At 36.2% G+C, this 14,933-nt stretch overlaps 1 protein-coding gene across 1 annotated transcript in view; it reads right to left on the reverse strand.

Annotated features, from left to right (window-relative positions):
- Nucleotides 1-13,280, reverse strand: part of LOC110031911 (BAG family molecular chaperone regulator 7) — a 22,895-nt gene extending 9,615 nt beyond the window's left edge. The window contains 2 exon segments of the mRNA XM_020735347.1: nucleotides 12,489-12,607; nucleotides 12,610-13,280. Of these exon segments, the coding sequence (XP_020591006.1) occupies nucleotides 12,489-12,607; nucleotides 12,610-13,135 (645 nt within the window). The 5' untranslated portion in view covers nucleotides 13,136-13,280.
- Nucleotides 13,281-14,933: the final 1,653 nt, after the last annotated feature.

Genomic DNA, 14,933 nt, shown 5'->3' on the forward strand with positions numbered 1-14,933 from the left:
ACATCATTCATATTCTTTGCAGCAATCAGTATATCATCAACATACAGTAATAGAAAAATAATAGAACCATCATCAATGATTTTCACATAAATACAACAATCATACTCACATCGTCTGTAGCCAATCTGCATCATGTAGGAGTCAAACCGCTTGTACCATTGTCTTGGAGACTGTTTCAACCCATACAGCGATTTCTTTAACCTGCAAACCAGATGCTCCTGTCCAGGTTGAGTGAACCCTTCTGGTTGCTCCATGTAAATCTGCTCCTCCAAATCACCATGCAAAAAAGCAATTTTAACATCCATCCGCTTCAAATGCAAATCCCAAATAGCTACTAATGCAAGCACTGCCCTGATTGAAGTATGTCTGACCACAGGAGAAAAGATTTCATCATAATTTATCCCCTTCTGCTGCGAAAATCCCTTTGCAACCAATCGAGCCTTGCACTTTTCTCCTTTTTTTCTGATACTGTTGGTTTCCTTTTGTAGACCCATTTGCACCCAATAGTCTTCTTTCCCTCTGGAAGCTGAACTAGCTCCCAAGTGTGTTTTTTTTGCTAAGACTCCATCTCCTCAACCATTGCATCTCAACCATTACATTCATCCATTTTTCTTTATCCTGGCTAGTGATAGCTCCTTGAAAAGTGGCTGGATCATCGCTGCTGATGAGAAGTGCACATGAAACTAAGTCTTCATAACATGCGTCTTTGTCTATCTCTGGCTAGATTGTAATTCTGCAGATCATCTGGAATAGAATCACCAGGTGTTGGATTTGAAGTTTCACCTCTCTCAGATGCTACTGGCTGTTGTTCTAAATCCATCTGCACTGCATCTGAACTGGAACTGTTCCCTGACGCCTTGTCTTGATTCTGCTGTAACATAAACTGCTCATCAAAAACTACATCTCTGCTGATCACCATCTTCTTTGCAATTGGATCCCAAAACTTGTATCATTTCACACCTTTCTTGTAGCCCAGAAAAATGCACTTCTTTGATTTTGCATCAAGTTTTAATCTTTTATCTTCAGGTACATGCACATAAGCAGGACATCCAAAAATCCGTAAAGGATCAAATTGAACTGGATTACATGTTCATACCTCTCCTACGACCTTGTCACCCAATGATGTTCGAGGTGATCTATTGATGAGATAGCATGTCATATTCACAGCCTCTGCCCAGAAACTCTTAGGAAGTCCTGCATTCAGTCTCAAGCACCTTGCACTTTCAGTTAAATACATGTTCATCCTTTCTGCCACACTATTCTGTTGTGGTGTCTTCCGCACTGAAAAATGTCTCTGAATCTCATGCTCCTCACAGAACTTCTGAAACTGCGAATCAATGTACTCTGTGCCATTATCGGACCTCAAATACTTGATCTTTCTGCCAGTTTGGTTCTCCATCTCACCTTTTCACAGTTTGAATTTAGAGAATACTTCAGATTTTTGTTTCAAGAAATACACCCAAACTTTTCTGGATAAATCATCAATAAAAGTAACGAAATACTGAGATCCTCCCAATGACAACTCCCTAGTAGGGCCCCATACATCAGTATGCACATAGTCAAGAATTCCTTCAGTTTTATGTTTTTCAGTCATAAAATTGACTCTAGTCAGAATACAGAACATACAAAGATCGAGCTTGCAGCTTTTAACTCCATGCAACAGATTTCTTTCTATGCAATTCCGTCATCCCACGCTCACTGAGATGACCCAGACGCATATGTCATAGTTTTGTACTGTTATTATCTGACTCCACAGAATGAACTCCACCTACAACTGTACTCCCTGACAGTCTGTAGATATTACCTGCAGTCAACTTTTCTTTCATCACCGTAAGTGCACCCTTAACAATTCTGATAGTTTTCCTATTCTCATCAGTCTTAGGAATAAAATCATTTCTGTGTAGAGTGCCCAAGGAAATCAAATTCTTCTTCAGATCTGGAATATGTCTGATATCACATAACATTCTAACAGTGTCATCATACATCTGAATTTTGACTTCTCCAATACCAACTATATTGCAGCATCTATCATCACCCAAATAGACTGAGCCAGAATTAGTTATCCTGTATGAAGTAAACCACTCTCTGTTAGGTGTTATGTGATAAGAGCACCCTGAATCAAGAATCCATGCATCCGTAAACTGAGTTGATGAAACTGAGAGCATATCGTCATCACTGCAATCTGAATTTTCATTCTGCACCATATTTACACTTTGATGAAGTATCACCTTTCTCCCCAGTCTGCTTCTTCATCTTTGGACAATCTCGCTTCATATGATCTGGCTCCTTGCACTTGTAGCAATGAATTTCCTTTTTGTCTCTAGACTTTGATCTGAAATTTCACCTTCCAGATCCCTCCTTCTCTTTCTTCCTTCCACGATCATGCTTACTCTTCACATATAAACTGTCACCGTGAGAGCTTTCCCCTGCATTTTGCTTCCGCTGGTTGTGAGCCAACAACGCTGCAGTAATCTCATCAACTTTGATAGTCTCTTTCTCATATATCAGAGTAGTCACCAGGTGTTCATAGAAAGAGGGCAATGAACACAACAAAATCATCGCTCGATCTTCATCCTCAATACTCACATCAAGCTGTGACAGGTCTGTGATTATTTGATTGAAGTCATTAACATGTTGCGCTAGATCAGACCCTTCTTGCATCTTCAACCCATACAACTTTTGCTCTGATACCACTTGTTGAGAAAATTAGGGCGAAGAAAAACAGTAACGGCACAAAACCAGAAGAACACGGAGATTTAACGAGGTTCGGCAAAGATGCCTACGTCCTCGGGAGCAGAGCGGCGAGTTCCTTTCAATAATCAGAAAATGGTTTACCGAATTCAGGGATACCTCTTGGGGTTACTAACTGACCTATTTATAACCCCAGGAGTAGACCCTAGGCACAATATGTAATTACAACATTACCCCTGTACCAAACCGCAGGGCTTTGCCCCCGCACCCCAACCCACGTAACTTCCCAATTTGGACAGATTCTTCCGCTCCGCTCCGCTTTGATCCAGCGTCTGTCCCGATATGGTATATGAGTCATACCATAACAGTTATTATCTTGTGTTAGTTTGTGTATTGAAACAAGATCATGAGAGATGTGAGGTACTCTAAATAAGGGAGAAAGAGATTGCTTACGCTTTGGTGTGGGTAGTATACCATTGCCCACATGTGTGACCCAATATCTAAAATTCAGTTAGAATTGTTGTTCTGAAGCTGGTTGGTGAGTGCAGTTGTGGTAGGAGGAGAAGTAGCACTATAATTAAGGTTGGTTCTATGCCAACAATTTTGAGCAGAGTGCCCCTTTTTGTTGCATATTTGACAAATTGTGGTAATTTTTTTTCTTGATTGTTTGTTTGAGTATGCTTGTTTGTTGCTCAGAAAATTTTTGCCTGGAATAGAATTATTGGAGTAATTTCTTGCTGACTAATAATTGCTTTTGTTTTTGTATGCAAGCATGGCCGAATGTTGTGTGAGTTTGGTAGTTTCTTGATTTTGATTACATTCCTCACTATGAAGTAACGAATAAAATCTTCCAGTCAAAGGGGAATGACTTTGGTTCGTATTGCTGTTTTGAAAGCTTGGTAGCTTGGTGGAAGACCGTTGAGTGTGCATGAGATGGTATATTATTATCTTTCTTGGAACTTGCAACTGCTATGTTGTCCAGAAGATGTTTAATATTTGTGACGTATTGGGCCATTGTGCTATTACCCATGGCGATATTATGCAATTCGTTTTTGAGATGAAAAACACAAGCTAGATTTGTGGACTGAAATTGGCGTTCTAAACTCTGCCAAATTTCAGCTATATGATCAAGATGAAGAATATGTGGCAAGATTGAGGAAGAAATTATGGAAAATATAGCAGCTATAAGGTTTTTATCAACAAAATTCCATAGAGTATTCTTAATTTTCGGCCATGTTCCCATGTTCATCAGGTGTGAATTGGGGAGGAATAGGGCTATTACCGTTGAGAAAAGATTCATACCCATTTGCTGCTAGTAATTTGAGAATCTGAATTTTCCCTACCATATAATTGCCTTGGGTGAGTGTTGTGGCTGCCATGATCTTGATATGAGATGTGAAGAACTTTAATGACTTTGGAATATTGATCTGCTTTTTGCTGTGAAGATTGAATGTCTTTGATACCATAAAGAAGATTTTATAGAGAAAGAGAAGACGTGAAAAGAGATAAAAAGATGAATTGAAGAATGAGCCTGAAGAAAGAAATGTGGAAAAAATTGAAATCACGGGCGGTTGGGACTAGACTAGCAGCCGTTGTAAGCCTTCATTAACAATAATCTAGAAAGGTTAAGAGTATTCATGCAAAACAGAATTCAACTCTGAGAATACATATCAACCAATGCATTTTTTGTGCTTTATTTACACAAGTCGCACACAATTCTTACGAATTTACATATCTCGCACCCAAACTTTCATATTAACATACATAGCACTTTGTTGCTTTAAACACATTTGTGAAAATGTAGATTTCACTTTTTAAGGTGTTACATAACTTCATCTGTCAGGCATAGGCGTATCGTCGTTGCTGCTCATTGTTGCAATTCTTCCCAATCTTCATCCTCCATGACATCTGGTTTTGTTGCCCGCAGAGCTTTCAAGATTCCCTAAAGATTCTCTGTTGCGCCAACAGATCTTTCACTCCCGTTTGCTCGTTTGCTACAATCCGAAGTTACCAGTTCCATCGAACTTAACCACCTCGAATTTCGCACCAGAAAATGTCATCTGAAAAATTATCCTGCAACAAAACCTTTTCTGCAAAAAACACCTCTGCAAAAATCTTTAGCTTTTTTTTTTGAAAAGAAAATATTTTTTCCTTAATTAAGGAATTTTGCTTAATTAAATTTCTTTAATTAAGTTTTCCTTAATTAAATGCTTTTAACAAACATAATTTTAAAATAATTACTCCCCTGCAGCATCCTTTCTCCTTTGTAGTTGTTCTCTCAGTGGAGGCTCCAGTAGAAATCAAAGATTCTTTGATTCCTTTCCTCATCTGCTCTTTCCCGTTCGTGCGCTCCTTTCCTGATCTGCCAGATCGCGCGAACCTTCCTTTCTGGCAGCAAATCGCAGCTTCCCTCTGCGATGCCTCCTGCGCACAACTTTCCGAGACGACCTCCTTATCGCGCGGATGAACCCCGCGCAATACCTTCGCCGAAGACCTGCCCTTCTCAGCTCTCCCTGGCCCCGTCAGGACCAGCACCTCGCGCAGATCTTGACCCAAGAACCAAACTTCTTCGTACGCAGAAATCTGCGTCTGCAAACTCCTGCCTCGATTCTGAACCGAAGCCAGACAGATCCTGAAACTTCTCCTTCCAAAATCCCCAAATCGTTCTTTTTGCTTACTGCGCCGCTGCAGTTTTCTTCCCTGCCCTCGAACCAGGCTCCGATACCACTTGTTGAGAAAATTAGGGCGAAGAAAAACAGTAATCGACACAAATCCAGAAGAACACAGAGATTTAACGAGGTTCGGCAAAGATGCCTACTTCCTCGGGAGCAGAGCGGCGAGTTCCTTTCAATATTCAGAAAAGATGTTACAGAATAGAGGGATACCTCCTGGGGTTACTAACAGGCCTATTTATAACCTCAGGAGTAAACATAGGCATAACATGTAATTACAACATTACCTCTGCACCATACCGCGGGGTTTTGCCCCCGCACCCCCACCCACGTAACTTCCCAATTTTCTCAATTTGGACAGATTCTTCCGCTTCGATCCAGCGTCTGTCCCTATATGGTATATGAGTCATACCATAACAGTTGGTAAAGGATATACTCAAAACTCTGAATTTTAAAATGTAGCTTACAACGGTAGAAATTGAATCATGTACACCAAATTAGTATGCTTCCATAAGCTTCAATCTCTTGTTTGATATGATTAAGGCTCTGTTTGCTTTCTTGTAAAATATAATAGAGAATTGAAATCACGGGCGGTTGGGACTAGACTAGCAGCCGTTGTAAGCCTTCATTAACAATAATCTAGAAAGGTTAAGAGTATTCATGCAAAACAGAATTCAACTCTGAGAATACATATCAACCAATGCATTTTTTGTGCTTTATTTACACAAGTCGCACACAATTCTTACGAATTTACATATCTCGCACCCAAACTTTCATATTAACATACATAGCACTTTGTTGCTTTAAACACATTTGTGAAAATGTAGATTTCACTTTTTAAGGTGTTAATAGTGCTATTTTTTTATGTGATATTAAATATTTGAGTGCTATGTGTGTTTAGAAGTGAAATACATGAATACATAAGAATTGTGTGTTGTGTATAAATGCCCCCATATTTTACTTATTAATCAAAAATGTAAATTTTACTTGCATACCACTTTACCTATGCATCAAAAGGTGTATTCCATATTTTAAAAGTGAACATGGTGGTATTTTTTATGTGATAATAGAGATTTAGGGGGGTATAAATGTTAAAAAACAAAGTTTAGGTGTCAGATATGTTAAAAAATAGAAATTATGTTGTATGTATGCAACTTTCACAAATAAGAATAAGACTTGAAAGTATAGAAATATACAAAGAATGATGTATAATGCATAATGCACCCGTTATAAAAGATGATAAATTAGGTCCGAAAGTAACATCGTGAAGAATATACCTTAAATAAAATCAAATATAAGGTGGTTCCAAAAATGTCGCAAAAAATTAATTCTAACTCCTCAAACAATACTCAGAAAAAAGAACAATGAAGCTTCACGAAACTGACCCCAAATAGTTGGGATAAAGTTAATGAAGATGATAAGGCTAATTATTGTTGGTAAAGGAAATACTCAAAACTCTGAATTTTAAAATGTAGCTTACAACGGTAGAAATTGAATCATGTACTCTAAATTAGTATGCTTCCATAAGCTTCAATCTCTTGTTTGATATGATTAAATAACTTGGAACTATTGTACTGCTTTCTTGTAAAATATAATAGAGAATTGAAATCACGGGCGGTTGGGACTAGACTAGCAGTCGTTGTAAGTCTTCATTAACAATAATCTAGAAAGGTTAAGAGTATTCATGCACAGAAACAGAATTCAACTCTGAGAATACATATCAACCAATGCATTTTTTTGTGGTTTATTTACACAAGTCGCACACAATTCTTACGAGTTTACATATCTCACACCTAAACTTTCATATTAACATACATAGCACTTTGTTGCTTTAAACACATTTGATGTGATATTAAAGATTTGAGTGCAATGTGTGTTTAGAAGTGAAATACATGAATACATAAGAATTGTGTGCTATGTGTATAAATGCACCCCCCACCCCCAACCCCCCAAACCTCTTTTACATTTTCAAAGTCATTTTCCTTCACTTGAAAAAATTGAGAGATTCCGTACCAAACAAAATGATCTATTTATGTATTAAAAAACAAAAGTTCGACTATTATTGTAAAAAAAGTACCTTTTAAAAGCAATCTTCATAAATATATTTAAAAAAATTGTTTGATTATGGAGAAATGGCATGCAATGTTTTTTTTTTTTAATTCACATCAATGAGTTGTCTCAAAATCACATATGAGTCTAATGTTTATTTTATAATGGCTAATTCACACATCATAACGATACAAACTTGTTAACAACATTTGAACAACCCATCAACCTGTTGACCTTTTCTTCAATGAAGTCCCTTTATTTGTTAATTAGCTTTTGAATGTATTCTCTGTAACATTGTGAATTCAACCACATATTGATGATATTTTGTCACGGTGCTGACTAAATAAATGATTGGTGAATGATCATTTAAAGTGCTAAAGGATTTGAAATTTCTTAACAAACTTCTTTTAATCTTATAGAAGAAAGTTCTAAACAAGTAAACCAACTCATGTACTTTGTCCTTCTCATCGGTTTTATTTTCATTGAAAAAATCAGCTTACATTTTTTTTCCAACTCAACCGTTATTTAAGTAAATTCAGCATTCTATCTCTCAACTCATAAAATTATGTGACATGCCTACTATGGGTTAACAATCTGGAGCTATTACCCAAACTCGCCACTTTATTTCTCACAAATCCAACTCAACTCAAGACTTGTTGTCCAATTTAGACAAATAAAAAGCTTTCGAGTAGAGCATCCAAAGATTTGATCAATAAATATTTTGATTTATTTCATGGTTAAATTTGTAAAAAATTGCGTGCCATATTGAGGATAAACCAAGGAAATAAGAATGTTAGTGAAGGTATATCTAACCCCTCAAGGTTGTTGTTTTAAAAAATCGTGACATCAGCAACCATTTTAGTGGGACTGCAAGAAAATGTTTTTTTTTCTTAGACAGGTGATTATAGAAAGCCCAAGTCCTAATGTTAATGACTATAAAAGAGCTACACAAACTCATGTTACTAGAAAAAAAAACGAGCAGGCAAAAAATTAAAAAACATTAAGGCATTAAAAGATGATGTGAATTTTTAAAAAATAATAACCATAAAATAAGCACAACAGATTGGTACATGAATAGATAATGAGAAGTAAAACTAAACTATGAAGATATATAACAGCTAAAATCTTAAAATTCTAATATAAAGTATCCAATAAAAATAACTCAAAATTCGTATGAATAAACCAATGAAGTTAGACGTTTTTTTAAGCAAATGTGGGTGCAAAAGTAAGATGAAATATCAATGAGTTCGCACATAGAAGCAACGAAAACAAATAACTGCATGGGAGGTGATTTTCTTGCGATTTGAGATTAGTAAACAAGTGATTCATTGAGACTACACACTATTGAGTAAGGGCTCACACAATTCATATCAAAATCAATTAGCACATATAATTCACATGCAATAAGAAACTAGAGAATTATGACGACTTAAAGATTGTAATAGAGAGTGAGTAGAGACTAAAAGGACAAGATGAGTTCTTAGTGTGACAGTACGGAGAGTTGATGAAAGTACAACCTCCAACTATAACATCATAAAATATTACATAATCATAAATAATAAAAGAACTTAATGCATGGCAAAAGAGATGTTGAAGATAACATGTACATTGTGATCGTCTAATTCATATTGTGTATTCGTACTTCAAGTTATATAATGTTGTATGCTACTATCATTTAACATTTTTTCATTCTCTAATTATATAATAAAAAAGATGATAATTTTCAATAACTAAATTGGCAAAGTGAACTTTGTTCCATTTAATTTTTTTTGACGTAACACAACAAATACATAAAATCAAATTAAGCATACGCAGTCATCGAATGCCGAAGCCAACATCTGAGTTATAACACCATTTACTGCGGACCTAAAAAGGATATATTTTGGACAGGTGATGAAAAAAATCCAAAGTTTTGATGTTAGTGACTATAAAAAACTACACAAACTCATGTTAATAATAAAAGAAAGGCAAGGAAAAAAATTATAAAACATAGAAGTTTTAACAAAAGATGTAAATTTTTAAAAAATAAGACATAAGTAGGCACAACAGACTAGTACATGAATATATAATGATAATAAAGCTAAACTATGAAGATATATAATAGCTAAAATCTCAATTTTTTTTCTGCCATCTAAACTATCCAATAGAGCTAACTTGTAACTTAAGTGAATTAACCATTCAAATTAGTTGTTATTTTAAACCAATGTGGGGCAAAATTAAGATGAATTATTAATGAGATAGCCTGTATAAGCAATGATGACAAACAAATGCACAGGAGGTGATTTTCTTACGATTTGAGATTAGTAAACATTGAGACTACGCACTATTAAGTAAGACTTCATAAAATCCATATCAAAATCTATAACCATCGATAATTCACGTGAGTGATAATAAACTAAAGAGCTATGACGTCTTGAAGATTGCAATAGATAGCACATTGACATTAAAAGTGTAAGATAAGATCTTAGGGTAAAATGTGAAGAGTTAATGACAGTACAACTGCCATCCCTAACCTATTCTTCATATTCAGGGCCACAATGAGATTCGTTGCACAGTGCTGCATAACTCCTCTAACTTGCTCATTGTAAGCTAAAAGAGACTATTTCATCACCGGCATGAAAATATAGCATTAGATATTATTGCACCTAAATAAATGTAAGTTTCATATCACCAATTATGATAAATAACGATACTCTCTCCCCTAGAGCCGAGCCCTAGGGTAATAAAGGTCTAGAGGAATAATCAGGGTCTTTAATATATATTACATAAAGCCACAAATCTACATTTAGTCTACAGTAACAACAACAAACCTTTATCCCACTAAGTGGCGTCGGCTACATAAATCCTTTTCTTCATTACATCTTATTGAGTGACATATTTTCATTTAATTCTAATAAATTAAGATCATTTTTTATACAATATGCGCAAGCCTTTCTTGGTCTACCTCTGTCTTTCTTAACATAGGACAAATCTAAAACATCTACTCTCCTAACCGGATCATCAGATGGTCGACGTTTAATGCGACCAAACCATCTATGACAACTCTCTCTAATTTTATTCGCCACTGGAGCTACACCAACTCTATCACGGATATATTCATCTCGTATTTTGTCTCTAAGTGTCAAGCCACTTATCCACCTAAGCATTCTCATCTCTGCAACACTTGACTCTGTTATGCTTCTCTTCTAAAGGCCAACATTTTGCATCATAAAGCATTGCAGGTCTCACCACCATCTTATAAAATATCCCTTTCAGTCTAAGCAGTACTTTTCTATCACACAATAAGCCCGATGCATTCCTCCACTTCAACCAACCAACTTGAATTCTACTAATAACATTCCAATCTATATCACCATCACTTTGAACAATAGACCCGAGATACATAAAGCGTTCACACCCTTAATGATTTGATCACTCATAATTACAACTGTGACACTAGAGCTACTCCTACTAAAAATGTATCCGGCTTTAGTTCTACTCAAACAAAGGTCTTTAGTCTCCAATGTTAGACCTCCATAATTCAAGTTTATCCTAAGCTCTTTCTCTGGTCTTATCCACAAGAAGAATATCATCAGCGAAAAGCATACACTAAGGCACATCCTCCTACAAATGTCCAGTAATGGCATCCATAACTAACGCAAAAAAGATATGGGCTTAAAACCGATCACTGAAGTAATTCAACTGAAATACGAAAATAATGGGTCAATCCTCCTTCTCAACAGAAAAAGGAAAATAGCATAATCCTTGTTCTCATCATCCTGGTCAATCAAAACAACAAGCATAAACATGTTAACCCGCAATTCTATGTAGCTCTAGTAATAATCAGACTAATATACACTCATCTTTCTGACTTCCCCTAGCAATAACTCTCTTTAAACCCAAGCTCGATTGGATCAACTTTTATCCATTGTACACTTATATTGCACTAACCCATCTCAACTCCAGCTCTACTAGGTGCCACTCCACTTGCTTTCAAGTTTCAATTGATCAGCAGCACCCAAAGCTGCTGAATTCGATGTTCAAGCATACATGTGTCTTGAATGCAAAGCCAAATCTGATCATTTAGCACACATTTATCAACTCCGCATATCGTTGCCTAAAGAATTGATCATCAAACATCCTTTTAACTCACTACAAACTACATACTATTATAATTTCCTAATTGAAATAAATTATATATAAGCTTGTAGAAACTTAATCAAATTTGTGAAGTTCTACTAAATGATATGTAATCTCAATGAATTTCCTCCGTAATAACCTTCCACAAAATTTAAATCGCATCCTCTACCTTTGTTTATTATCATTGTATTTTAGTGCAATCTTACTAGTAGTTCATCATGCCTTGCATTCACCTATTCTTAAAAAGAATCCATTGGATAATTCATTTGGTGCTTGAGTTAGTTTTGGCGGATACTAAAAAAAAAATATTGATTTCTAACAAATGCATATATTCAGACCGCAACTTTAATTATAAACTATCTACACAAACAATGATCTTTTATACCCATTTAGATCTTATTATGTACAAAAAAAAACAGTTTTTTTTTACATTTTTTTTGTTTAATGTTAAATTAATTATAAATATGACCATTAATTTCACCATTTAAAATTTTATGATTTAAATATTTTTATATTATTTATTTAAAATTGGGATAAAAAAAATATCACTACCTACTTTTCAAAACCTCAACTTTTTAAAAGAGAAACACATCTTCTCATGTACGGATAAAGAGGCATATATGTACAAAATTAAAGTTTATGTGTTAGATATGCAAAGAGAAGAACTAAATGGTACGAGCTTAAATCTTTCATTAATATTTTATGTCAACTTTCTCAATGAGACCAAAAAAGGCAGAAAAAGCTGCCAAAAAATATTCTTCACCAAGACAAATTGTTAACAAAAAATAAATAAATAAATCAAATCAAAAATTAAGCCACATTTATTATGCGAACCAAAACAAACCAACTTTTAAGGCATCCATCCATCTAGAAAATTCCAGATGAACAAAATCCCATCGTTCACACTGATCAAATGGGAAAGTTTAAACCTCTAGCAAAGCATCCGAAATCACAAACCTTCCTGATAACGATCCCACCAGGGTTCTTCTCCTCCTCGATTTCTACCAGCCTTGCAGACGACTCCGTCCCCTTCTTCTTCTTCTCCCCCTTCTTATCCTTCTCCTTTCCTTTCTTCGATCCCCCGCTGTTGCCGCCTCGAGCGTGTAGCTACCCTTACCCTTCACATCCGTGGTCCACTTCACACTCCTCTCCCCGCCAGCCTTCGCCTCCGCCACTAACTTATACTTCCGATCCGACTCCTCACCCTTCCGACCCTTGATCTCCGCCGTCCACTTAAACTTACGGTCCCTGGGCTCCGTCTTCGAACCAATCGCACGATCGAACCCTGCCTCAAGCGCGGCAATACGATTACTCAAACTCTGCAGCTGGATCTCAGTCTCCGCACGTCGGACAGCGCTGACAAAGGGCTGGAACGAGACCAAGGCCAGATCCGATAACCAGGAGTCAAAGTAGCATGAATGGGCGGGCGATATGTCGAAAAAGCTTGATCTAGAGCAGAGGCCCGGGCTCAGAACATCGAGAGCAAAGTCTATCTGCTCATCAAGCTCCACTTCCACCATCTCCGGCGGAGAGGGGAAGAGGAAAGATGGCTTTGTTCCGCGGCTGAAGGACTCGAAGAGATCGAATCGTCTCGAGTAGCTCATCTTCAACAAGTGTTCCCGACGCCGAAGGGTTTTCCTAGATGGAGACTCGTGATAGAGATGGGTAAAACATTCAAAAATGGCATTTTAATCTCGCTCAAAGAGGTCAAAATATGTGAAATTCAGGGGGCAGAATGGTAATTTTTTTAGCTCAAAAAGTTCGTCTCATTTGCTTAGAGAGCCGAACACGAGTCATTTACGAATAAAGAGACTTTTTTACAATCCTAATCATGTAGTCATAAAATATTAAAGATTATGACAAGATTTAAAACATCATTTGAATTTAAATTAATAATTTTCATTTTATTTTCTTAGTTAATATTGTTAATTGATTATAAATCTTTGTAGTCTTGTAGTCAAAATATATATATATATATATAATTAATTGATAGTATTTCGCACTAAAATGAGCCAACATAAATGAACAAATATTAGTTTGTGTTGTTTGTGTTCGACTCTTTAACTTAGCGAATGAGTCGAACAAGAGCTTCTTAACGAGCATAACACTAACACTAGCTATTCGCGAATAATGAGTCATGTTGACGGCCCTACTTCTGATCAATAAAACTCTCAGAGAACATATTTATGAATTTATAAGTATATATATTATTTATTTATTATCAATAGCTAATTTAAAATTATAACTTTTTGCAGTAAAATTTTTGTTTCTTTTCCTCAGAAATTGTCAAAAGGGTATCCCAGCTTCTACTTATTTACGGAATCAGCCCGATTTCACGTCCGTTAGGGAATGGAGTTCGGTCCTGTTTTTTACACTTGCTTTTGCACCCACGATTTCACCCCGCGTCAAATTCGTCGTTTATTTTGTTTAGAATGACGGAAATGGCCTTAAGATGTCATTGGTTTTCGGCTCTGGAGACACGTGGCGGGGAGCGGTGACGTTTGAGCTGAAATCTTAGCTGGAGGGTATGGCGCTTCTGTCACTGTCCGCTCATTCCTAAAAGATTTGAATTGATGATTGGGGTCCATTTTCTTTTTTTAGGGATCATGATTTGGACTGAATATAACTATTTATTGATTTTATATTTTTTTCTCATAAGTTTATTTTTTATACTATATATATGTTGGCCTTAATTTTTTTTTGGAGTCGCATGCATAGGATCTTCGTTCGAGCGCTAAATAACGTTGTTTGATGCACGTGTTGACTCCCGTAGGGTGAAACATCCATTTTGAATCACTGACACATGTTGAGGGGCACGTAACCGAGGTCATTTTGCTAGGCTTTGGCTTTCGCTTAGGCGAAGACCGGTCAGCATTTGGCACATCAGACGACTTCGATTGGGTTGACAAATTTTATATGTTGTGTCGTGCGCGAAATTGGCTCGAGTTAGTCTGATTGTTAGCAAAATTGTCCAACTGAGCCCGGGATGAAACAGACCACGCGAGTGAGTCTGAAACTTCGATTCCACTAAGGGAAGACGCTCATTGCACCATGGTTTCGTGTGCCGGCTAAAAATGTGTGAATTATTATTTTCTTCCCGATTGCTAAAGAAAGTGGTCTGAGACAATCCCGAATGACAAAACAGACTGCACGGTCGCATCCGGAATGTGGACTTTATTTACGGGAGGCTCATTTTGCTGCGAATACATGTTCAAGCGAAAAATGCACGGAGGATAATAATAATATAATAATAATATTATTATTATTATAATATAAAAAAATAAAAAAAATTGTTTTCCCTCCCTTATCTTATAATAATAATATTATTATTATTATTATTATATAAAAAAAATTGTTTTCCCTCCCTTATCTCAGAAAATTTATAACACCCTATGTGGCGAT

The sequence above is a fragment of the Phalaenopsis equestris genome, unplaced genomic scaffold (genome assembly GCF_001263595.1).
Source record: "Phalaenopsis equestris unplaced genomic scaffold, ASM126359v1 Scaffold000865, whole genome shotgun sequence".
In the NCBI taxonomy this organism is placed as follows: Eukaryota; Viridiplantae; Streptophyta; class Magnoliopsida; order Asparagales; family Orchidaceae; genus Phalaenopsis; species Phalaenopsis equestris.